General features: G+C 40.6%; 1 protein-coding gene across 2 annotated transcripts in view; it reads left to right on the top strand.

The window, feature by feature from the left end:
- Positions 1-25,591, top strand: part of RHPN2 (rhophilin Rho GTPase binding protein 2) — a 42,747-nt gene extending 17,156 nt beyond the window's left edge. The window contains exons 3-15 of one of the 2 annotated variants that reach the window (XM_019535841.1): positions 948-1,076; positions 7,712-7,787; positions 10,223-10,300; positions 11,081-11,205; positions 11,954-12,120; positions 14,452-14,639; positions 16,484-16,640; positions 17,062-17,181; positions 18,217-18,411; positions 19,630-19,706; positions 20,472-20,618; positions 21,428-21,583; positions 23,824-25,591. In XM_019535841.1, the coding sequence (XP_019391386.1) occupies positions 948-1,076; positions 7,712-7,787; positions 10,223-10,300; positions 11,081-11,205; positions 11,954-12,120; positions 14,452-14,639; positions 16,484-16,640; positions 17,062-17,181; positions 18,217-18,411; positions 19,630-19,706; positions 20,472-20,618; positions 21,428-21,583; positions 23,824-24,078 (1,870 nt within the window). In that variant the 3' untranslated portion in view covers positions 24,079-25,591. The remainder of the gene's footprint in view (positions 1-947; positions 1,077-7,711; positions 7,788-10,222; positions 10,301-11,080; positions 11,206-11,953; positions 12,121-14,451; positions 14,640-16,483; positions 16,641-17,061; positions 17,182-18,216; positions 18,412-19,629; positions 19,707-20,471; positions 20,619-21,427; positions 21,584-23,823) is intronic. The other variant, XM_019535842.1, reaches the window with a different exon arrangement.
- The last annotated feature ends 489 nt before the right edge of the window (positions 25,592-26,080 follow it).

Raw genomic sequence — 26,080 nt, 5'->3', positions numbered from 1 at the left:
TACTGGTCATACAACTGTGCTTGTTAATTATTCAATTGACTATTTGGTTCTGTGCACTTAAGTTAAAGAGTATCAATTCAAATGCAAATAAACATTTTTCATATTTCATAAAGTACTTTTGTGTTGCCAGTAAATTGTTTATCTTTAAGCAGCACTTATGATAGATACCTTCATGAGGTTTCTAGATATAAGCCAGTATCGTGTTGAATGTGTATGATTCATGCTAGAAGAAGGTGATAGTACAGTTACGCCCAGAAATAATCAGATAAGAACACACAGAGAAATGCTTGTGGGGTTGTTTTTAAATGATACATCTGCTGTGCTAATGGTAGAAAAGGATGTTGCATATTTTATATATATATATGTATATATATGAATTACAAATGGAATGAAAAAATATCTTAAGCTTATTAGGAAAATAAAACTAAAGGGAAATCATATAACTTTTCTAATGTGGAGGGAAAGTGTTTGTTAAAAAAAATTGTACTATCAGAAATCACAATGGATGATTAATGAGGTGTCTTGTGAAAGAAAGGGAGAGTTTTGATTTTGATAAAACCAAGACATCTTTTCCTTTGCAGTTAATTTTAGAAGCCCTCATCATCAACCCTAGTTTTCTATTTTAAGAACATGTTGAAGATGTAAATTTTCCTGGTTCACTTTTGTGCTTTGTCATAATAAATTTAAATCTTAAAAATCAGTCTAAAAACATCAAGCATGTAGCAAACCTGCCATGTGTCTGCGTGTTTCTATCTAAAAACTATTCCAGGTTCTGTCTTGGCAACAAACCAAACAAATTCTGAAATATGAGTTCTCACATCATCTCTTAAGAAAAAAAAAAATCTTAGAAATGCCGGGAATGTCAGTTAGGGGGCTCAGCAGAAGTGATGTACAATACAGAACCTGTTCTCAAGGAAGCCACAGAAATGAATTATTTCTCTTTGCAGAGTAACCACCAACAATAAAGTTCGGGAGCAGGTACTTCTTGAACTGAGTTTTGTAAACTCCGACCTGCAGATATTAAAGGAGGAATTAGAAGGACTTAATATCTCAGTTGAAGTGTATCAGAATGCTGAGTAAGTGAAAATTGATATTATTCCTGTATCAACCATCCTCTGTTTACTCTGTGGGAATAAAACTGGTGCTGGATGAATGTGAATGCTGGACAATAATTACATGAAAGAATAGTGAATAAAGGGCAGACAGAAAGAGACAACATGTTTTCTGAGCACTGTTGACTAAAGGGTTAGTCCATGTATTTGCATTTATCTTGGGAAAGGTATTCAAAATAATTAATTCTTAGCCCTTATCCTTCAAGATCCTGAGTTCTGCCTTGAAACTGGCCTTTATAGGAAGTGAGAGTACTTGGTCCTCTAGGGAGGTGATCAGTACCTGGCAGGATTGCCAATGCCAGAATGGCTAACCTATTGAATGTGTTATGCAATGAATAGCATGTTGCACAAACCTAACGATGTGACATTTTCTCAATGGAAATGCAGTACATATAAGAGTCTCCTTCTCAGCTGGAGATGAGAGCATCAGTACTGTTTTGAGCCTGAAAGCAGTATTTAAAGGGATCAGTAAGCAGCAGAGATAACTACCAAAACGGAATTTCCCCAAATTTTGTGATTTGTCACTCAAAGCAGGATGAACAGCTGAAATATCAAAAGCTTTCATGGAATGCCAAAAAAGATATAGGTTGAGAATCATCAAAAAAAATGGACATGTTTTGTCAAAAGAAACATTCCTGAAACTAAACATTTAGTTTGGGGTCAATGTTAATTTTTACATCCTGCTGAGATCTCAAGGTAACTCACAGGAATAATAGTTGCCCAGCTGTCATGCCCTCATTCTTAGAGTTACCATATTTCCAGTTTCAAAAAAGAGGAGACCTGTTCAGGGAGGGTGTAATATGATTGTGGGGGAGGCAGTGATATGCCTGTGCCCTACCCCTGCCCCTCACTCCCAAGCCACAGCCCCACCAGCCCTGCTGATGCCCCTCACTCCCAACCCAAAGCTCCCTACCCCCCCAGCCCTGCTGCCCACAGCTCCCTGCTGCCCCTGAAGAACCCCCTATCCCCTTGTCCCTCTGGAGGGGCAGGCACTTCTCCTACCTTCCCGGCCTGCTGCAGCCCCAGAACCCAGACAGATTCCCCCCGCGCTGGCAGGCACCTGCCCCTCACGCACACCCAACCCCTGACACGCCCCCCAGCAGCTTCCAAGCCCTGGCCCTCCAAGTCCTGCCCCCCACAGACATAGCTGCCTGGACTCCTGGGATGCATGAGTAGATGCATGTGATGCCCTTACCCCCAATCACCCTCCCCTGCCCCCCCCAACCCAAGCAGCTCCTTACTGGGGCAGGCTGGGAAGGGCCAGGAAAAACCTCAGTGCTGAGCAGAGGCAAAGCAAAATCCTGGACATTTGTTGATATTTTAAAAAACTGCCTGGATGGAGATGGGAGGACCCAGAAAGAGGACATATCTGGGACAATTCGGATGTGTGGTAACCCTACTCATTCTTCCTTGTGGGCCTTACTGCCAGTCAGATATGTCTACATGACATTGTGAAGTCTCCTTGTAGATCAGGGCTGTCCAACATGTGGCCCACCAAGGCATTTTCTGAGGCCTGTGGTGCTGCTTACTTTCTGTTTACTTTCGTTCCTACCCCTTGTTCCTCCCCCAGCCCCTCAGCAGCTTCCTGATGGCTGTTGAAGGGCTGGGGAAAGGACAAGGTTCCCACACACACTGTATCAGCTTGACGTTGCCGATGCGGTGCGTGTGGGAAGAGGAGTAGCTGTGTGCCGCTCGGGCCAGGATGAGCCCAGCCAGAGCAGCAGGGGCTCAGCTGCACTTTCCCCTACCTGCGCCAGTTAGTCCTGAGCGGCACATGGCTCCACTGCCGCCTCCGCTGGCTGGTGCCGACCTGGGCAGGTCTGTCCCGTCCGGAGCAGCATGCAGCTGAAGCCAGATTCCCATGTGCTGCTGGGGATGGGAGGAGGCTGGCCAGGTTGGCACGAGACAGCAGAAGCGGTGGCGGAGCCATGCGCCACTGGGGCCTGACCGGTGCAGGCAGGGGGAAAATGCAGCTGAGCCCCTGTCGCTCCAGCCAGGCTCGTCCCGTCCTAAGCAGCACATGGCTCTGCCACCAATTCTGCTTCCCACAAGCTGCCCCCCTGTGCTGGCTTCCCACGTGCTGCTTGGGATGGGACAAGACCGGATAGAGTAGCAGGGGCTCAGCTGCATTTTCCCCCTGCTTGCACTGGTCAGTCCTGAGCGGCACACGGCTCTGCCACCGCTTCTGCTGGCTGATGCTGACATGGCCAGCCTCCTCCCATCCCCAGCAGCACGTGGGAAGCCAGCACGGGGGGGCCTTGGCAGGCAGGGTCCTGGCATGACTTCTGCAGGGCAAGGTGGTGGGAGCTGGTGTCTGCCGGACCTCACGCTCTGGACTCACGGTGCTGAGGCCACCGGGGCTGCGTGCGTGGGCAGCTGGGCACCATGGTGAGCGGGGCCATGCGGGTGGGCGGGCAGGTGAGGGGCTGCGGTGCAGCAGCCACCTCGCTCCAGCCCCTCAGGCTCGTGGGGCTGTGCTGCTCAGGGGATGGGGATGAGAAGCTATTTATTTCTCCCCTTCAGTCTCTGGGGCAGTAGCTGGCTGGATGCAGAATGGGTCCCTCCTGCCCCTGCCCACCAGCAGCTACCACGAACCTTGCAGTAACAGGCAGGTGCAGTAGGGCTACACAGGCAGGGTCTCTCTGGCCCAGGACAGGGAGTGCTTGAATATGGCTCGCCGGCCCACTGGGTGATAAAAAGTTCATGATCCGGCCCCACACTCAAAAAGGTTGGACACCCCTGTTGTAGATGGACTGCCATCTTGGTTTGTTGTGGAAGTCCCATGAATCACTGCAGTGGTTTAGTCACAGAAGCAGTGTCACAGGGAAGAATGCTAACAAGAGGAACCCAGAATTATAGCTACCATGAGGCAGAGCGATTATTAACCTAAACCAAAATGAAACCGGTCACTTTTCCCAAAGTGAAATTCCACCAAAAATTGCTCTAATTCTCCATGGCAATTTTTGACAAAACTCCATGTTTTGCTTGGAAAATGTTTTGTTCATAGTGTGAAAAGCCTTTATATAATTTGACAAGTCAGATTATACCACAGATGTAGTTGGAAAGAGGGAAGTACAGCAGTATTGAGAGAGGTGGGAAAGCAGGTTTGTGACAGATCCCAGAAATTCAAAGGGCATTTTTACATGTGCCTTGGGATGCGGTGCCAGGCACTTTGATTAGCAAGCTGCACTAATTAAAAGCACTCATGCATCACATGCATCAGTGTCCCTGTGCTGAAAAAATGGTGGCGGGATGCTTTGAACTAAAGCTCAGCAAACGTGTTTTATTTCAGAGTGCCACAACACCATTTTTTCAGTGCAGGGATGCTGATACATGTGACGTGGAAGGCTGCTGGAGCGTGTCAGTTCCCGTGCTCCAGTAAACTTGATTAATCAGAGCAGATTAATGGAGTCTGCTGTGATGTGCTGGATTTCCACGTCTATAGGAGCCCAATGAGTCCTTTGGTGGATCACTTAAAATTGGTTTACTGTTTCAGGGAAGGGTTGCTGATCCTGGTCTTTACAGAGGCAGCACTGCTTAAGAGTAGTGCACTGTTATTTTTCCCACCCCTACCTCTTTTAAACAGTTTCCTTTTTTTTTTTTAATGCTGTTTATACAGAGTCCCAAACTGCAGGCCACAGGTTAAGTAAAGCTGAATAAAGGTGACATTTGTAGCTCCTCTCTCTCGCCTTAATTATAGGCCATACTTTTCTCATAGGGAAGTGGGGAAATACCAGGAAATGCTAAGAAGGGGGGAGCCATGTAGATGAAAAGGGTGGGAACAGGTATATTTTCACTTTAATTAGAACTGCTTTCTCTTCCCTCTTTGACCATTACAGGGGACCAGATCTCTGGGCAACCAACATATAATCAGGGAAAGGAAGAGGGAAGTTGGGAAAACAGTGTAAAATAGTCCCCTGTCAGAGCAGCAAACTTTTAACCCTCTACTTGCCTACCATTAAATGGGCTACCCCCAACCTGGCAGCTGCTAGGCTCTTAACAGACTAAAACAAAAAGTTTGGGACACAAAGCTGTCATACTTCCAGACAAAGACATAACTGAGAGTCACACTCTTGTTGTTAGAATGGATTGACTGGGATGGCACAGAAACAGATTATGCTTAAGGTCTGAAAACTGGAGAGCGAGTCCTCACTATTCCTGTGGCTGTCAAAGCTACTTTGGGAATGCACTAGGAGAATCACCACTCTTCTCTGTAAATCCAGTGATTTTTTTCATTGTCATGAGGTCATGATGCAGTCTTCTACCTAGCAGTAAGCTTTACCAGTTTAGAGACTATCCTGTCTCCTGTTTTAAGCATGATGGCTTAGAGAGCAATTAGGCAATGGTTCTTCATTATACAAAGACCTTTTGCTTATTAGAGATACTGTTTAGTGATACCTTGATGAGACCATATTTGAAGAAAGAATATAATTTAGGGTTCTTTATTACAAAGCATGGGTTGCATGTCAAGAAGACCTAAACGGGGAAAAAGGGTTTTTTTCCATCTAACAGCAAAAATGAGAGTAGAATCTGTCCCAGAACATTTTTGATGAAGCAACAGGAACTGTGTAAATGCAACCCCCACTTTTGTTTTTTGTCTGTTTTCGTTCTGGTTGACTGCTGAATATTGAGCACTCATAAGACTGTGAGAATACTGTTAGTATATCCCCTGGTCTGATACTGGCCGTGTGGTCGAAGGAGATTTTCATTTTCCCAGAATGAATCCATATAAGCAATGGATTTCTCTATTCTTAATCTATGGATTTGACATTTCAGTGACTAAAAACCAAAATTGTATTTGGAGAACTGTCTTAGAGAAACAAGGGCATGGTGAAAATTGTATACAGCCTCATTAGTTTCATTAACATGGATTATGAAAGACATGAATTAAATCAATAGGTCTTTTTTTAGCAGCTTGGTTTGTATTAGATTGTTTTTCCAAATGAACTATTGTATTAGCATTGCAACACCAACTAACTGTTCCTTCTAATTTCTGGTGAGGTGTAGGCAGTTTGCATTATCTACTAATGCTTATAAAGGTATTTGTGCCCCACTGTCATGGGGCAAAGCTGTCAACTCCACCAAGAGGGCTCTCTACATGCTGGCCTGAATAAGCACTGATTTTTGCTGCCCAGGTTCTTCATTACTCCTCAGCTGTCCCTGCCTACTTTCTGAACCATGCCAGTCAGTTCCAGGGCTTTCCTCTAAGGCACAAGGCTCATGAGTAGATGGCATTGCTGCTGCCTGCACAGACCTCATCACCAGAGACAGGCAACTTAGGTTCTCCTAGCTTTGCTGACTGGGAGACCATAAATGAATCATACCCTTAGTGTTTGTAGTTAAAATTAGGTCAATTTAAACAATGATTAGAAAGTGAGTCGTGCATTTGCAGGAAAAAGAAAAGATTGAATAAGCTGTTGATTAGTTGGGACTCAGACACAAAAAGGAGGCATTTTTCCATTCAGACTACTATCTATCTACTCAACACACTGTACAACTGGTGCCTTTTCTCCTTGAAATAGGATTTTTTTTTATTTAGAGAAAGACATATATAAACAGATTTCACATTTGGGGCTAAATGCTTGCTGCTGTCTCTATTCATATGAGATGTCCTACAAGCAGACTTCTAGTACTAACATCATATTAGCCAGATTTATCCCTAGATCCAGATGATTGTTTTTTCTCAAGGATCAGTTTTTTCTAGTGCTGCCATTCCCTGCCTTATCACCTTCAGTAGTAATGTTTTATGGGCTGCATTCTTCCCTGACCCTAACATTCTCTAGGAGCTAGAGTATTGCACATTTTTTCTTAAAACGTATCATCTGATTCCACTGGTGTCAGAACAGGTCAGACCCCCCCCTTCACCTGCACTAGAGACCAATTTCCATCAGTGGCTGATGCATGCAAACGAGAATGCTTAAGCATAAAAAATTAGCATAGGACTTACCTGGCATGTCTCCCTGCAATGGTAGAGCTGCTTCTGGCTCACGTGGCTTACATAAACAAAGGAAGCTGAATCTACCCTTTCTTTTCTCCTTGGTCCTTCGGGGTAGAATGACTCAGTATGGCAGGGTGCCAAAGCAGACCTTATTTTGTTGAGGTCTCTGCTGTCCTTTCTACTTGCAGAAGAGTCTTGATACAAGTGGGCTCTGGCTATCCTCCAGTGACCATGCTGGCTGGGTACAGCTTGGGTGGGGAGAGAGAGAGTCTCCCTTTTCACTGGGGATAGACTTTAGTTGCTGCCTACCCACACTGGGGTCAACAGCTCCCCCTACTCACAAACACATTAGTGGTGTCCTAATTTATCAGGAGACACACCATGATATATTTCTTCCCCATCATATGCTTCTTTCATTCCTGAAATTGGAGCATGCATTTTGGCTGTTTATGTTGCTTTTTAAAAAAACAAGGAAAATACATGGTGTGAGGCTGAACAATTATACTTAATGCTGCCTAGTACAAAGGAAAAGCTGCATGTTACATGGATACTCATGAGGAAGCCCAGCCAGTGGCTATGCAGAGAAAGAGAGGTACCACTGCCAAATGAGCAACAGACAACGAGGGATTCATTTTCTGTTTTGTCTTTTCTCTTGTCACAGAGAAGCTTTCAGCATTCCCTTGGTACCGCTTGGTTTGAAAGAGACCAAAGAAGTGGACTTCACTATCCCCCTTAAGGTAAATTACAAAGACAGAATATTTAGAATCAGTTATTTAACATGTAGGAAAATTGCAGAGGAGTTAAGTTGGAAGAGGTGTAGTGCTAGGTACAAATTCTAAACACATTTTTGTTTTATTTGCACTAACCTGATTTTAATGTGATCAATTAAGAATATAATCCATTAAGACATACCCGGTATTTGATATTAAATGTTCTTAAGAGAAACAGTTCTAGTGACTTCAGTAGCATGACTCTAGATGTGCACCTCTCTAAACAAAATTTTACCAGTTCTCTTGTGTCTAGGCTAGTAGTGATGATGACTTATTCTTTTTTATGGTATTCAAAAGGGCACTGGGCACTCCATAGTTCAAACCAAACCAGGTCCTTCTCCAGAAGAGCTTACCATCTGGATGAGGATCAGTTAAATAATCTGGTTGCACACACTTTTGTGCTTTTTTAGGGCAGTTGAGGGATAGTTTGGCATCCAGACAGAAAACCCAAATGTATCAGTACTCATATATGCCTAGATTCTCTCTTGTGAGGGGCATAACTAGCCTATGCTGGGCAGAGGAAGCAAAATGAGATGCAGAGGCAGCTATAACTCTGCACTCCTGGGACTGGGGCAGCCCCATCTAATCAGGTAGGGCAGTTTTAAGCATGCTTTGTACCACTACTTTCTAAGTCCAGGGATCTGATATGCAGAGTGGATCTTGTTTTCTCCCTATTATGTAGGTACTTTCCCTGAACTAGTAAAATAACATTACACCTGGGAGCAAGGATTTTGCTCAGACAAAAAAATGCCATCTTTAATATGGATTTAAAGGTGTTCTCACACTTTCAGGTTTTTGATTGCACAAAAAAATTTTCAGCAAAGATTATAAAGGTCTTCCCTTTGGCACAGGAGAGTGTGCCTTTTACAGATATTTATTTTGGTGGGGTTGGCTGTGTTTAGTGTTTCTGTGTTTGAATTATATGATGAAATTTGTGGAAGGAAGGCTGTTTTTGTTTCATTTCCCTGCCTCTGGCAATCAGCAGCAGCCCTGCTCCATGGAGCAAGTAAACAACAGCAGCTTTACTAAGCCAAGAGCAACTCAGTTTCAGCTTCCCAGAGTAACTTAATCTGCATTCTTCGGAGCAAAACACTCACTGGCTTCAATGGGAGTTCTGTCTCAGACAGGAGCATAGATTGGGACTTGAGGAGAATTTGGGTTTTCACTGAACGCTGTGGTGTAAGCCCCAAATACTCCTTCTTGGGAAATGATTGTTTGAATCAGAAAAAAAAATCTTCCCTCTTCTTTTGATCATTTTTTAACTTTACAGTTCAAATTCAGAGAATGATTTGAAAAGTGACTTCAGTTAAGCACCCTTAGACTAATTTAGAGTTCTATAAATAAATTGTGTACGCAGGTCGGATCCTGTCCACAGAGCCATGTTGCCTGGCTTGCAGGGCTCCACATGGGTCTGGGAACTTGGCAGCAGGGGAGCAATGGCAATTAACACAGCCACCACTCTGATGGCAAATCTCCAAATCCTGTGCAGCTGGATTGGGCCCAGGCCCCATGCAGCTAAATTGGGCCCTGTCTGTGCCTGCAAAGTGCACTTGATTAGGCTCACAGATCGGATCTGGTCCATGGACTGACCTGGCACCACTTACAGAGCCTGTGAGGTGAAAAGGTTGGGTGCCTTGGTGTAAACTGTTTAACTTGCATGTTGTGGATCCATGGAGTCACAATGGTGGAAATCTAGTAGAAATAAAGAGTTCATACATCCTTCTGTTAACATGCTGCATTAAGACTACTGAGGCTACTCTGTGGATGTAAGGGAGTCTGTCTACACTGTAGAACATAGGGTGGTGAGCTGGGTATCTTATGATCACTTGACTCCTTTGCTGTTTGTAGTTTTAAGTGTTTAGATGTTGCTTACAAAAGAGCAGGTTGTAAAACAAGTGGAGAAGATGTAATTACTGTTCCTTTACCCAGACTGGCATCCCTTGTATCTGATACCAAAGCAAGGATACCTGTCTACCTGCTCTGGGGTGGGGGTTGGGTTAATTAGGAGCAACTCCTGAGAGCTGCATCTCATGTATTCAGTGTCCCTGAATTTTAGAATAGCAGCTGGGGTACTTTTAATTAAAGCTTACTTGATGAGCTTTAGTTAAATTATTCCTGCCACCATTTTGAAATGCAGGGACATGGAGTACATGAGATGCTGCAGCTTTCTCCTTAGAAAGGTCTAATCTGAGTGTGTCGGAGCACAGCCAGCTTCAAACTGGCTTCTCTTAACTTTTTATACCATCACATAAGTATAAAACACTTGACTTTTGTGTCCTAAAAAACACATTCCCCTCATTGTGAAGGGAAAAATAGTTTTTAAATATTCAGGACACCGTTCATAATTGCAGAGAAACCTATTGCTTTGGTTTAAATGTTTAAGGCTATTCCCATATTTTTAGGATTTCATCCTGGAACATTACAGTGAAGACAGCTCAGAATACGAAGATGAAATTGCAGATCTTATGGATTTGAGACAAGTGGGTTTGAGTATTGCATGGTAATCTCTTTAGATAGTTCTAAACTTGCAGGTTGTAATTAAACAGTAGCATCAGATTATGTTTCTATTATCCACCCTGGCAGGTAACTGTGTTGGTCAAAGGTTAGCTTATTCTTATTTACTTTTCCTCCACACATAAGGCGGCAATAATAAGTCATATCAGATGACTGCTTCCACACCCTAACAACTTTACACTCTTAATTGATTTTAAAAAAGGGTAAAGAAAGGCATGAAAGAGTCATTACAATGTGACTGAATCCACCAATTAGACCCAACCTGCAAATTCAAAACTTTATCTGTAAAATATTTAAATTGTAATGGGGGAGGGGAAGAGCGATTAAAGAATTTTCAAGTGAAGTGTGAAAGCAGTAACAAAATTAGGAGAGCTGCAGCAGAAAACTAAATATTACTAATTATTAGCCATTTGTTAGATTTTCTTCAGTAGTTCAGAAAATACCTAGTGTTCAACATAGGCAACCAAGCCTTTTTCAAAGTGTGATAGAACTGCCTATCATATACTAGCCTGTGCTTTTGAGGCCGGATGCCGCTTCTGTGCATTGCACAACGTAACTGTTCAGAGCTGTGTCCATACATCAGGGCTGAGCTTTTGTCCTGAATTTCTAATTCCCATATTCTGGACATTTTCATATTATGCAGAAGTCTAGATGCTTTCAGCTAGAGCAGAGTTTTGCCCTCACTGTAAACATTTATTCTGAAATGAAACAGAATTCGTTTTGTGACACTGCCTTTGTTCTTCAAGGCCTGCCGTACTCCCAGCAGAGATGAAGCTGGCATTGAGATGTTGATTAGCTATTTCAATCAACTTGGCTTCATAGAAAACAGGTTTTTTCCACCTACCAGACACATGGGGATCTTATTTACATGGTAAGTTGTACTTTGAATTTTTCCACCCCCACAAGTAGAGTATTGTTAAACTAATTCTGTCTAATTTGAAACCATTTTTTGTACAGTGAATGTAATATTTATATTGATATGCATTTAGTACATGCAGTAGAGGTGAAGGAAATAAGGCCCATTTTATACTGAGAGTAAGGTCAGTAATAAAGATGGTAACATTGGCTATCTGCTTACACAAGGGAGTGAGGGTAAATTAAATCTTCTGCATGTGCTACTTGGACTTTGGGTCCTGGCTGATAGTACATGCAGCAGTGGACAAGGGAGCTGCTGCTTCATCTTCTGTAGTTACTAGGAAGGGCAGCTGAGCCAGGAGACTATTGTAAATTGTTGGGGGTGCTCTTGGGGTGGTGTATTTCCCGACCATATAGAAGCAGAATTTGACTCACTGGATTTAAATCTTTTACTTTTGATGAGAAACTGAGGTACCCACCCTTCGGTCAAGGAAAAGCTGTTGAAGTTCCAGTCAAACATTCCAAAAAGGGACAAAGTGCGTTTTAAGAAAGTCCCAGTAAATCCACAAGCTAGCTAGCTCATAGGACTCACATGCACTTGCAGTACATACAGGTGAATATCCTGGCCTTTAGCTTTATATGAAGCATGATAAGCATACAGAGCTTGCAACTCTCAGAAAGCAGAATGAAAACATTGTCTTGCTGTGCTTTGTGGTCCTTCTGGCACATTTAATCTCATTTCATTTTTTTCTCCCCCACCAAAGGTACGATTCTTTCACCGGAGTCCCAGTCTGTCAGCAAAACCTGTCACTAGAAAAAGCCAGCATTTTATTTAACATTGGAGCCCTCTACACGCAGATTGGTACAAGGTGTAATCGACAGACCCAGTCTGGACTTGAAAATGCTGTTGATGCTTTCCAGAGAGCTGCAGGTACAAAAAAGGAAGACCCTCCCTCTCCCCCCAAACAAACAGCAGTAGCTTGCTGGCATAATGCAATACCAAGGAGAAGATTTCTGTGGAAGTTTTGGGCTTAATGTGTGTGGTCTCAAGTTTTGTCCTCTGACGGACAACTGTAGTTCTTGTTCATTCTTAGTTTTAGTTTCACAGTGTCTTAGACAAAAAAAGCAGCAGGAGTGAAACCTGAAGATCCTAATGAAGATCTGGAACTAATCTTTAATTAAACATTCCCTGCAACATTAAACTAATGTTTCAAAACCTGGAGCTGCAGCCTGAACCAGGTTGATAACGACAAAATGAATACTGTGGTTAATAATTAGTGAGCTGTAGTTTGAAGATGTAGGTAATAGCTGTACATTAACCTGTTAATTGTCCACTCAGTTTTACCAGTGCAACAACTGGAGTCAATGTATTTTTGCTGGTGGAACATCTGAGCAATGGTTCTGACATTTAAAATTTTCAGTTTATCTTAAAAAAAAAAAAAGAAAAATTCTTCTTCTTCTTCTTCTTCTCAAATGATGTTTATGAGCCATATAAAAATCAATGAGATATATGCCTTTCTCTCTAAATGAGCAGAATCAATGGCCATAATTATATATTCATAATATTTTTTACTCTGCTAAGTTAGTAATAGAAATAAAAGGAGAAGTACATATTTCTCAGGTAGCATTCAGAGAGAGCTTTAATTTTCATTTGAGTGGGCTTTATAGTGGGACCCTTTATTTCTTGCCTGTAAGATCCTTGCATGAAAGTTATTATGTAAATCTAAAGGTATCACATTACTAAAAATATTTCTAGATGTTTAGAGTCTGCCAGCTTTATAGGTACATTATCAAAATGTGTTGCAAGATGATAATTATAATGTTGGACTGTTTGAAAGCCATCATAGCTGGCAACTACGAGCACAAAGTGTATTACTGTAATACTGCCAGCTCTTGTATTCAAAGAACTGCGCACAGATTTTGAGAATATGCTCCATGCATTTTTAAATAGATTTTTGTCTTGCTACTGATCTGCCTAAAAAGAGGTTTCAGCATTTATAATATGAGGTAGCAGAGGAGAGAAATTTCCCTTTAAATAAATCACTAATTAGAGCATTAGTCATGTAAGTGTATTTGTAGAACTGTGTTAGTTTACAAACTGAAGCATGTCATCTGCAGCCAAAGTAACATATCTTTTGCCGACTAGTCGTTGTACTTGTGCATGGCTCCATAGCACTTTGGTAACACAGCATACAGTGTTCCAATACAGTACATGCATCTGTAGTAGCCATTCCATGCAGCTAGATACAAGTAGTGGCACTGATTCAATCCATGGCAAAGCCCTCTCTCTATGCTATGAAAAAGTCATAAGACAAAGGAGAACCAACTCATATCAGAAAGTGAGGGTGGTTTTCTGGACTTTCTGAGCAAATTCAGTTTCTAAAGGAATCTGAGAAAGGCGCTTGGCTCAGATGGGCTTGACAGACATTTTTGAGCTCAAGAGCTCTTTAAAAGAGCAGAGTATGGCACTGATTACACTTTGCATAATTTCAGCTTCTACTTCTGAAACGTAAGATCATAGAACTAGCACTAATAATAGGAGCATAGCAGGCTGAACAGGTAAGTAGTAACAAGGAATAAAAAACACTTGTGATAAATGGGAAACTTCTAGAGCACTGAGTTCTGCCTTGATAGTTGTGCAGTAATATGGGGCAATTAGCATGCGAGTGGAACTTGATAAACCAGTTGGATGAGATGCATGTTGAAGGTTACATTTTAATCCCTGAAAGTGTTACTAACTGTTTACACTACAGTTGGTGTTTGTTTTAGGTTTCTAAATGATCAAAACTGTTTTTAGTTGAAATGGGTTAGAGCAGCTCTAGAATCCAAGCACACAATGACCCAGTATCCTTTGCGGTATGTGGTGTCAGTTCTTTCCTATGGGGCCTTACCCTTGCTTCCTTTTCAGAGTCCTTCAGATTTCTTCTCTTAAGTAAAACCTCATTCTGCTTGGTCTCTGAGGAACTGTGATGCTCCTAGTTGAGCAGCACTCCTAAGAACAGGCAGACAAGTTGTAGGCAAATCAACTTTTGCAGCTCTGGTGAATGATAACCTTGGGAATTGTGGCACATCCTGGTAATACAGGACACTAAATAGTAGGTCAATTTAATTGACTATTTACCAAGACTCATTTGGGATGACTTAATTTGCCTTGAACAGTCCCTAGATAGTACATTTTCAAATTCTGCAGTTATCTTATGTGCCAGTCATAACTGTTCACCTGTTTTCTTCTTGTAATTAGTAAAACATGTTAATATTTCAGGAATCTTGAACTACCTAAAGGAAACATTCACTCATACACCAAGTTACGACATGAGCCCAGCTATGCTGAGTGTATTAGCCAAAATGATGCTTGCTCAAGCTCAAGAATGCGTCTTTGAACAGATCAGTCTCCCTGGAATACGCAATGAGTTTTTTACACTAGTAAAGATGGCCCAAGAGGTTGCAAAGGTAAGCCATGAGACTGTTAAATCTACAAAAAGTGCTCTCTTTTTCCTTCCCAACCCATCATCAAAATCACTACTTCAGATCTGTATCGATACTGCCAATGTATTAAAATGTTAAAGAGGTTTTTTTAGCATTCATTAAAATTCTAAAAAAAAAGGTCGCAAGCTGAAAATGTGAAGGATTTGTGGCAGATGGCTGGCACAGTATTAGAAAAATTAGCTTACAGGGCTGTAGGTTCTGGCATATGGAAATACTTGTATAAGTTTAACATTATCCCTGTAACAGATCAGTTTATTAACACCACATCCCAATTGGAAGCCTGTCAAAACAGCAACTAGACACTGACTTCATTTTTTGAATGTGTATGTGGTTCATTTTAGCAGGCTGAAGTATGTAACTGTGCAGTTCTCCCAGAAATTAATTGACAAACTGACAAAATGTCTAGTTAGGACCACAGGGAGGGATTTTGTAAGCTAAACTGGATTTAGTAGAGCATCAAGAAATCTACTGACTGTTTAAGAACAAGAACCAAGTGGGTACATCTACATGTTCATTAGTTACTGTGCATTAAGTATAGCACTTGTATAGTCAAGTACTAAATCAATGTGCAGTAACTGGCGTTACTGTGCAGTAGTGTCAGCATATGCCTTTTTAGTGATGCTACTGTGCAGTAGCACGTCAGCATAAGTGGTGGCAATAGGCTACTGCGCAGTATTATTAGGCTCCTGTGAAGTTAGCATCTTGCGTAGACATGTCCAGTGTGTCCTAAATTAGTCTGATCGTAGATTAAGTATTAAAGGGTCATTCTACTAAGAGGTCTTTTCACCAGGTTCCACCAGAAGGAGGTGATAGTTTCTTACGTAGTACCACTGCATCCCTTCCACATCATCAAATTGCTAAATGCTGATCTTGCTTTAACTTTCTTGCAGCTGGAAGTGCAGCTGGGGTTGGCTAAAGACCCAAAACACCACAGTGTTGTTTCATTGACCCTAACCAGAATCTTTTGTGTAGTGGGGGAATTGTGGTGGGCAAGAATTGCTAGTGATTTGAAGTGTGGAGGCAGCAGAACTGTTACCTAGATTCAGCTAAATATGAGAACAATGGCTTTCTCAGAGAAAGAAATGTGAAAATTAATGGAGGTTGGCAACACCTGGGAATGGGTAGGCTGTACATACCTTCAGGTCTCCCTGAGTTAGTTCACATCAGTTCTTAAGCCCATACAAAGAAAATTAACCAAGGCTTGGTATAGTGTCTGAGGAATGCAGCTGTAGTGCTTCTAGCTGAGGAGGCAGCACATGCAGAGCTAGGTCAAGTATCTCTGCATGGTGCTGCTTTATATCTTCTAGATATACCTACAGTGCCTACTGTAGGCAAGGTACATTAGTTACCCTGCCAACCCTGAAGAGCCTTCATTGACCAAACTTATTTCACAGTATGAGATGACCTGAAGCCAGCTTTGAACGCTGTTTTCCAAAATTCAAGCATAAATTTATCAGTAACCTATTTGGCTTACTAATGCATCTGAAAGGATAATCTGTTTATAGGTTATAAAACATTGTATACTATTAGAGAATATTTATAGAACATACAGTAAAAGCACAAGTATCAGATATGAAGACCATACATAGCTGTACAAAATTATTCTATTTTCCAGGAGTCTGTTCAGTCAGTTTCAGATTTCATTTTCCCCTGATACGTGGTTTCAGTCATCCTTTTTAATTTTGGCCATCCCAATCATAATGCTGTGTAATAACCTAAACTTTCTTTTCTCCTGTATCTCTCTTTCCAGCTAACTAAAGGATGGTGATATCTGGATTCTCATACTTAGATTATATGTTTTATTGCAGGTTGGAGAGGTTTACATGCTTGTTGACACTGCAATGAATCAGGCTCCTGTCAAGGAGAACATCCCTTATTCCTGGTCAAAACTGGCACAGATAAAGTCAGACCATTACAAAGCTCTGGCACACTACTTTGTTGCTACCATCCTGAGTGACCACAAGTGTAAGAATACCTTGTTTTTTCTGTATATACAATATAAGCCACTAGTATTAAGAAATGCTTGTCTTGGGAGCAGGACTAAACATTGAGGACTCCGTAGGTCTCATACAGTCTCTCTCTCTCTCTAAAATCCCTTGTGGCCTTTATCTATTCATCCATTTTCCCCCTGGAATAGAGGTGCAATGATTAGCTAAGGCTTGCAAAAAGATTTGAGAAATGTTACGTGCACTAAATTATTCACATTCAGGCTGCAGACAGTAGGACTAGTTTTTCATGTAAAAGTTAATATAAGAAGCTTGAATCTCCCCTGAACCCCCTGCTCCGCAGTTTAGATGGATGTTTCCAGAGGATTTATACTTCCGCTCCTGAACAGTCAACCTGAGTGGAGTGAGATGCATGGCTAATTTTATATGTATTATTTTAGTGCAGTCCACTGATGATGAAGACCAGCAGGAAAAGATCTGGTCCCAATTGTATGATCACATGCCTGAAGGCCTGACAATTCTAACCATTTTAAAGGACAAAGTTCAACGACAACAACTAGGTAATTTCAACCTCTATTCAAACTATAACACAGCAGAAAAGTACTATACAGAAACATTTTAATATTGAGATAAAAATATATTATTCATTGTATATAAAAAGGAGATATGTACTGTGTACTGATACAGTAAAGTCCCATTATATCCCATATACAGAGATATAAATAACCAACATCTGCAGCTATAAGCATGTATCAGTTAAGACAAACTCAATTTTGGACAGGAAAAATAGCTTCCTATTCAAAATGACTAATGGGATGAATTGGGCTCTAAGTTTTATTGTCTAGCCTGATTAAAATTACTTGAAATGGGGAGCAGGATTTATCCTAATTTGTTTTTTGTGACCATGACTATGAGAATAATGATAAAGTTCTAATTTTTGCAAATATGTCTATATTAGTAACATCTAGGCACCGAAATAAATCAAATTAGTTCTTAAATTTGGGCTGAGCCTACAGGAGACACCAGTGTCTGCAAGGGGCATGGAGAGGTGTTATCCCCAATGGATGCAACTGTGCCAGCAGCAGCTCCTTGTACGGATGCGGTCATATCGGCACTCTTCCTGCTGTACCTTGTTTGGTTGGGATGTCAGGCAGATGGGACTTTACTATATCAGTACACAGCACAGCTTTTCTTGTATAAAGGCACTGAAGTGCTTTACCAAGATAGTATACTCCCAAGATAGTAAAACAATCCTGATGAAGAAATGGTCTTACTTTAAGTATCATAGAATCAATGAGTTGGAAGGGACCTAGACAGATCATCGAGTCCGACCCCCCGCCATGGGGAGGAATGAGCACTGGGGGTGGGAGGGGTCACAAGACCCCAGCCAGGTGCCTGTCCAGTCTCCTCTTGAAGAAGTAATACCTGGTTTCGCTGGTAATCGCACAGAAGGCTGCTCAGGTGAATAAGGAGCACAAGATTAGGCTTTCAACCTTTACTTCCTACAGGAAAAAGTGTTTGAAGATTGTTAATATCAACTATACTTTATGTAGCCTTTTGTTTCCAAGATTTCTAATAGTTTTTGCTTCCTCCAGGAAAAGCACACTTACGCAAAGCCCTTGTTTATCATGAAGATGCACTGAGAGCTTGTGGTCTGTGTAGAAAGCTTCGAAATATTGACATTCTTCAAGAGATCCTAACAGTTGCTCACAAGCGCTCACTACTCAAGTACGCTCAGCAGGAGCAGGAAGATGACTTCCTGAGTCTCATACAAGCTCCGGACATCCTTCGTAAGTATCTCCATCTAAAAATTAAAGTTTTTTAAAGTGACTAGGGATTTTTAGGCACATTTTTCACAAAGTGGCGGGCACCTTGAAAAGGGTCTGGAAGTAGATCTCAGACTTTGTGGTTAAAGAATGAACTATGTGGAGAAGCGGGGTCTGGACAGTCTGGACATTGTTAATTTAAACAGCTTTTCTGCTAATCAGATTTAATGTTTAGGAAATAATAATTAGATACCTTTTAAAACATTTTACACATGGTTATTCATTAAAATTAAAGGGACATTTTCGGAGGGAACTCTTGAATATGCTACCAAGGAACCTGAACCCATGGTAAAGGATGGAGGAGGAGACTGTATGAAATCAGAATAATACAGTAGGAGACTAATCAGGAGCAAAACTTGGGCATCATGCATGGAATAGAAAGATTGGGATGGCCCCAAACATAGAGAAGCTAGAACTTTTTCCCAAAGAAATCTCCACAGTGAAGATATCTGCAGTGTGTGGATGATGTGCTGGCATCCTTAGTTTCTGATAACACACTCAAATAGTCAGCACTTTCTGGATTCATAGCGGTGGGACAAGTTTCTAAGTTCTCAAGTATTTCAAAATAAAAATTACATATCAGCTATGTTTTTTGGGTTACTTCATATTACCCACATGCAAAGAACAACTTAAGATTTGACTACCTCAACAGAACTGAAGTACTTCAGATAAAGGCCTTTGTCTTGCACAATACATATATAAAGAGCCAGAAACTCATTTTGCAAGTGTTGCCTTAAACAATTTTGACAGGTAGGAGGTGGAGAGGCAAGTCCAATAAAGGGCAAAAAGATTATAGAGTCAATAGAAGGTTCACTGTGTGTACCAGCACAAAGATATTAGTAAAAAAAAAATGGTGCAATCTAGATACTCTGGTATTTGCATATATTTCTAAGTTATAGACTGGACCTATGAGATCAGATTTTTAGCAAGCCTTCTGAACTGTGTCTTCATATATTTAGGGAGTTTTGTTTAGAAGCTCTCCTGAATATGCATGAGTCTTCAGTGAATGGCTTTCTATATATAGAGGACAATGCTTATGTTCAGACTGGTAATGATATAAGAAAGATTGCTAGCTTGATATAAAATATATGTAAGCTTGAACTATTTTTGCCCATCCTGTTAAGAGAAGCATGGTCTCTGGCACTTGAGAGAACTAACGTATGTTTTTGCATTTTGTTCTAGCTAAAACAGAACATAAAGTGGACATGGTTAGTCCTCAGTTGTCCAAGGTGAAAGTCAAAGACTTCTTTCATAGGCTGGTATGTGAAATTTTATGTACTATTTGTCACATCACTAAGGGGTGTTCTAACCAGAAGGGGAAATGTATATCACTTTGCTTGAAATAATGTGTGTGTTTCTGTAATGCAAATATTTTGTTAACAAGCATTGAAAAGTTGTTCTTGATCTCAGACTTGCAGACCAAAGGATAATATGAGTAGTGGGCATTGAGCTAAATTTCTCCCCATGTCACTTTATTTGAGGTAGGATTTGTCCCACTGTACATAGAGAACCAGAAGGAAATCATGCCTGACTCTGGGTACGGAGCTCTTTTTGTAACAGAATTGGGGTGTGCAGCATGAGAAAAGTAGTGATGTGCACACTCCACGTGACACAAATCTAAGTAACAGGAAGGAATAGCAGACTAAAACACGTGATGCTTTCTGGAACAGCCTGTCCTCCCTTTGAAGGGGAGGGTTGTGGGGTTTACTGAATCCTGCAATAGTCACCTTGGACCTGGTCTAAATTGCCCAATGCATGCGCTCTTGCCTCACTTTAAGTCTCCCTGAGAGGTCCTTAACCCAGTGATAGGACTGTGGATTTCATGCAAGGTTTTGAGGTGAAGGGATACATTTCACTGACCTTCCTTCTAGTGAAGCAGGTGGGAGTTTAACATTCAAGTCCCACAGGCTTTATTAAGGATTGTAATTTAAAAGCGAGAGGCTATCATGGAAAGGAGACAAAGTTAGCCAACTTACTTGTAAGCAATAATGCAAGTCATTTGCCTGTTGCTTTGCTTCCTGCAGGGCCCATTATCAGTGTTTTCAGCCAAGCAGAGATGGACAGCCCCTCGCACTATTTGTTTTCATTGTGAAGATGGGAAGCTGGGATTCATTCTTAGAGGGGGTGCACCTGTGCAGGTCCATAGTCTTGATCCAATCTGTTCTGCAGCAGTAAGTAGAATATTGCTGTAGTAATATTTTTTTTCTCCAGGTTCTTCCCAAGTTTTTATGATTTTTTTTCAGTCTAATTAAGATGTAGGCAATAGTAAGGCATTCAGCTAGTACAGTGTGCTGTTAACAATTTAGTTTTTAAAAAGCCAAATCTAGCAAGTGGCTGGAGGGAAAAGCCTTTAAGAGGAGAGAACAGGGAGAAAACACAGTGCGTAGAAAGGAGGATTAGGAAGCAAAGGAGGTACATGTCGGGGGGAATGAAAATAGACTGTATTGGTGCCTTTAACCTATTCTTCCTTTTTTGTGCGAGGGGGGTGGAGGGAGAGAGAGATGTAAAGATTTTTCTGTGTAGGTTTGCCCCAGTCCACAAGTGGAACTATAGCAAAGTGGGAGATTGAATCATGAAGGTTAGATGTAAATAACAAATTGAAGAGTAAAATGAAGAGGGTGAGGGAAAGAAATAAAAAGGTAAAACATTAAGTAGGAAAATGCTAGGAAGGTCAGAGCAAGCAATAGTTTAAAAAAAATTAAAGGGTTTTAGAAAAAATGTAGAAAGAAAAATGGATGAATGGAATACAAAATAAAAGCTGAGAAGATTCAGTATTTATACTGGAATCACGTTGATATATAGGAGCTTACAAAAAAGGGTCCATGTTGTCACTTTTTATTAAGGCTTTTGTATCATGATATCAGGTTTTATACAGAACTGTAAAGGGAAATACCATTAGATATAAAACACCTGATATAAAAATGGGATTTATATTATTCACAGCTTCAGCTCATACTACTATGATTTCTTTTTTAAATAGTCTCTGGGTCTGAAAGAAGGAGACTATATTATTTCAGTTGAAGGAATGGATTGCAAATGGCTGGGAGTGAACGAGGTCTTGGAAAAGTTAAAAAGCAAGGGAGAGCAAGACATTGAGATTCAGGTTATAAGCTGCCAGGATACAACAGCTTCTATGGTAAGTAGAGAGGTGGCCTCTTTTCAAGTCTGAAAAGTATTCAATAAAATGGGGGGAGGGGTGGGGCAGAACCCAGTGTCTGCCACTTATTGGAGTCTTTCTTAAAAGAATAAGCCACACCTTAGCGTCAAACCCCAAAACCCAGATGCTGAAAGGACTGTACTATGGACATTTTCTGCCACTTTATTAGCATCTCAGTAACTTCAAAATTGGAACTGGACTCCACGTAAAAGCTTTTTTTCCCCTGTTAGGTATTAAAATGAAGTCCATGTGCATATGTTTACGGCACAGCCAGGCTGTTATAAAATGGCTGACGTGTGATCATGAGGCACACAGACTTTATCACACACTTTACCACCACTTGTGAGAATTGCTACTTATTAGAAGCAAAAGTGCTCTGCCTGATGCAGTTCTAGTAACTGGTAGACATGGTATGTAACATTTGTCCAGTCAAGGGCTGAGTCCCCACTGTACTAGTTACTACCCATGCATTTTAACAAAATCCCTACCCTGAGATCTTTCAGTCAAAGTAATCCATCTCTTATTACTAATCAGACTGCCTAACTACAAACTCAAAGACAACTAGTGGTATAGTAGGTTAAGACGGTTACATTTTAATTGTGTCACTTTCTCAAATATGCAACAAAAAAGTGCAAGCAGCAATGATGTTCCTTGTTCATATTTAGATATTGCTTTAATATCTAAAGATGGCTTGTTGGTGCAGGTCTGGAGCCCACAGGGTGAAAGACATTCACCCATGCCCTCCTTTTTTTCCCTGACCAAAAACCCTGAATTAAGTGGTGGGGAAGGAGGTAGAGGGCAAGCAGTGATGGTGTTCATGTAGTTCTGGAGCTGTGCCATGTGGACAAGCATACATTTTAGCAGTTTTTGAGGAGCCTGTAGCATACAAGCTCAATTGCCTTAACTTTGACCTTGAATGAAGTGAAGGCCAAGCTGGAAAAGTTTTGCTATCCTTATAGGGCTACAGAATCATGTAGATTCAACAGCTGCACAGTAGCATCTTGTATGGGCATCTTTTTGTTATCTTGCATCTTTATCCTTAGATTTCTGCTCAAGCCCCTGGTTTCCAGCATCCTCAACTTTTGTATTAGCTGGTCAAGGCTTAATGGAATAGTTTAATACTGCCAACCAAAGATATATAAAGTCAAAGTTACTTAGTTGCTATAGAAGCTTTAGATTATAAAGTAATGATCACAAGATTTAAAAATGTTAAGCTCAAAATAACTCATGAGAAATAATATCTGTAGTGTAATGCGATAAAAGCACCAGTAGTTTAGCCAAGTCTAATGCCACATACTTTCTAGGTTTTCAACAAACTTCAGGCACAAGCTGGCACTCAGTATTGTTGTCTTAACAAATGGCAAAGGCACTTCTGTTGTGCTTTGGCTTTGTAAATTGTTTTTCAGTTCCCTTGGTTTAAGGCCCTTTCTTTTGGTCACATTGAGCACATCTATGCAAAATGCTAACTGCACAGTAGCCTGATGCTACTGCGCAGTAGCCTGTGGCAAAAACCGTGTTGAGATGCTATTGCATGGTAGCGTCACTTAAAAGGCATTTGCTGGTACTACTAAGCACTATATAAATGCCCAGTAAACATGGTGTAGTAGCATCTCATGAAGATGATCCCACTTTGATGGAAATATTTTGCTGAAATAAAACCTTCACTTCCCCTTTCCAGCCCTTTGTGGGACAAAAGGCTGGAATGCAGTGTAATCACTCAGGGTGGGGCAGTGGATAAGTTCTTTAGGGGGATGTCTGCATCTTCTGTTACAGGAAAAGATGTGCTTTCCTGCAACACTGGAGCAGGCATGGTCGTAAGCCTGTAACTATACAAACTGGATGCCTGTCCCGTCCATCCCTTCCCCAAAGCACAAATTCCCATAAATATCTTTATGCAAAACCCATTTATTTAAGCTTTGCAGATGAGTTCCAGGACTGCCACTGTGATTCTGAATGACAAAGGAAACTGATTGACAGAAGGACTCACCTCATTACATATTCTTTTGAATGACTTGCATCCACATAAGCAAAAATGTGAAGAAAAATCAGCACTTTAGCTTGGCTTGCATTCAAGTAGACTGCAGCATTCTGCTTTGTTAATTACGCGGAGTCTTGGAAAACTATTTGCAAGCTTTGTAATCTTTTGTTATCTTCAACATGTCTGACCTCTCATGGATGACTGAGTTTTATAATGCTTCTTCTCCTTCCTTTTCCTACAGCATAGTAAGAGTGCAACTTACTCTGTGGGAATGCAAAAAACATACTCCTTGATCTGTTTAGCCATGGAAGAGGATAAAATTGACCACAGCAAGAAGACCACGACTCCCAAAGTCCCTTTTCTAAGTTGGGGGGCCAAAAATAGGCAGAAAGCTGCAAGCACTTTGTGCCTTCCCTCAGCAGTAGCTGGAAGTTCTCAAACAAAGAAGCTCACTTCTCCCTTTACACTTCTGAACACTGAGAGTTCATTGTACTGATTCTTTCAAAACAAAATTGTTGTCTAATGTGAAGTTTTCTGAATATGGAAGAAAAAAGAAAACCCATCTGTGCAGACCGGAAATGTGAAGTATATACATAAAATGTCCAGACATCTGTTTTCTTTAACACCTGTGTTAATCCAGTAAATGTACTGTATATGCACAGGAACATAACTGAAGGTCAGAGGTTGGCATGAATTGCAAAAGTATTTTCTTAAAATCTAAACCTACATAGTGTTTAGACTGAAGGAGAGGTAGTGTGGGAGCTGTTGGGAAATCATTTGTAGAAAAATTTAAATTCACTTTACTTGAAACTTGATTCCTTTGGAATTTCAATATGGGCTACACTGCAACTAATTCTGTTTCTATGCAAGCTGTAGGTAAGACTTATTTATTTCGGTATCTATGTATGTAGTAGTACTGAAAAAAAATGAAGGATATTTTTAACGTTTAGGAGTCACTAATGATCAATTTAGATTAAAAACTACTAAGTTACCTAGAGAACAAACAACAGGATCAGTAAAAGGACAGTTACTGTGCACTTACAATAAAACTTGCCTTCTAAATAACTGAAAATAAGATCTCTCTATACATCCTATAGCACCACTCAGTTTTGCCCTGTTCGAGAGCTCTGAGAAATAGCACACTTCATCCTAGAAAAGAAGCATCCTCGCAAAGGCCTTATGTTCATTTGAAACAGACCATGTTCCCAACTTGAAACTACTTAACCTACAAATTACAAGCTTTGTATTTTTGTTGAAATGAATGATAGTTGAGGAACAAATCTCAAAGCTGATTCTCAACTTCTAAAGCTAAAAATCAGCATGATTCAAGAGATGATCTGCAAGGCACTTTAAAGCTAGAGTAATTTGAAAATGGCTTTCCAGTCAGTCAAAAATAAAAGTTTACTGCATAGGTCCCTGTGTGAGCTAGATGCTTTACAGACATACAAAAGCAGAAAGTAGCTAACAACTCAATATTAAAGTAGGTGCAATTTGGGAAGGCAAAATATGTAATTGTGTGTTAATTTCTCTGTAAGTTTGTTTTATTTTCTGATCATTTAAAACTGAAAGTTGCTAACACCTGTAGTGTTAGACAAGGATGCTATCTACAGAGTAGATATATGCTGTTTGATACTCAAAACATTCTAAATAATAGTGGGAAAAATGTGTGCATGCACATTTTGAAAAATAAACTGGGTACAACTTTTTAAAATTAGCTCACTTGTTTTTAGGTTTCTTTGTTTTAAAATAGTTGTAAATATTTTAAATTAACTTATTTAAGCTGCTGCCATTTACTAGTAGCATTTTCATTCTGCTAAATATAGGATGATACAGTACGACTTACTAGTTTGACTGTTGACTGTGTTACCTGCATACCCTAATGTTCTTCACATGTTTTGTAAATACCACAACTGAGCTAACAAACTATGTTATCAAGCAAGTTGTGCAATATTGGAACTTGGTCTGTAAAGTTAACTCCATTGCAAAATAAAGAACTGTTAACAATTTTACAAGCTCTCTTTGGTCATTTTGTATAGTCCAGTTATCTTAAAATGAATACATTCTATTTAGGGAATGAATCATTTGTGCATATTCTAAGACGTTTATTGTATCTAAACTAAACAAGATTGCCATCTTGGGCCACTATAGGAAAGGCAGAATTTCCAATGAACTTTGGTAGTAGGTTTTTATACTAGTGACTGCACCTTGGATAGAATACAGAATACTGAGACTGACATTGCATGCAACAGACATCAATATTTGTTGTAAAAGGATTTTCTAATAAGAGCAAGTTACATGTGATGCATTCTTTACTAAATCTGTAATTGGTTTCCTGTAGCATTTTCATAACCCCTCAGCTCAACAAAAGAGAATATCATAATTCTCCTTTTTGTGGTTACTTTGCCTTTGTCATATAGGCCTAGTACCATGGTGGTGAGAAAAAAATAATCAAGAGGGGTGGGAGGAAAATGGTCTGTATGTTTTTAATTTTAAAATCC

The sequence above is a fragment of the Crocodylus porosus genome, unplaced genomic scaffold (assembly GCF_001723895.1).
Source record: "Crocodylus porosus isolate Cpor-Errol unplaced genomic scaffold, CroPor_comp1, whole genome shotgun sequence".
Taxonomy (NCBI): Eukaryota; Metazoa; Chordata; order Crocodylia; family Crocodylidae; genus Crocodylus; species Crocodylus porosus.
This window is presented reverse-complemented; position numbering and strand designations above follow the sequence as displayed.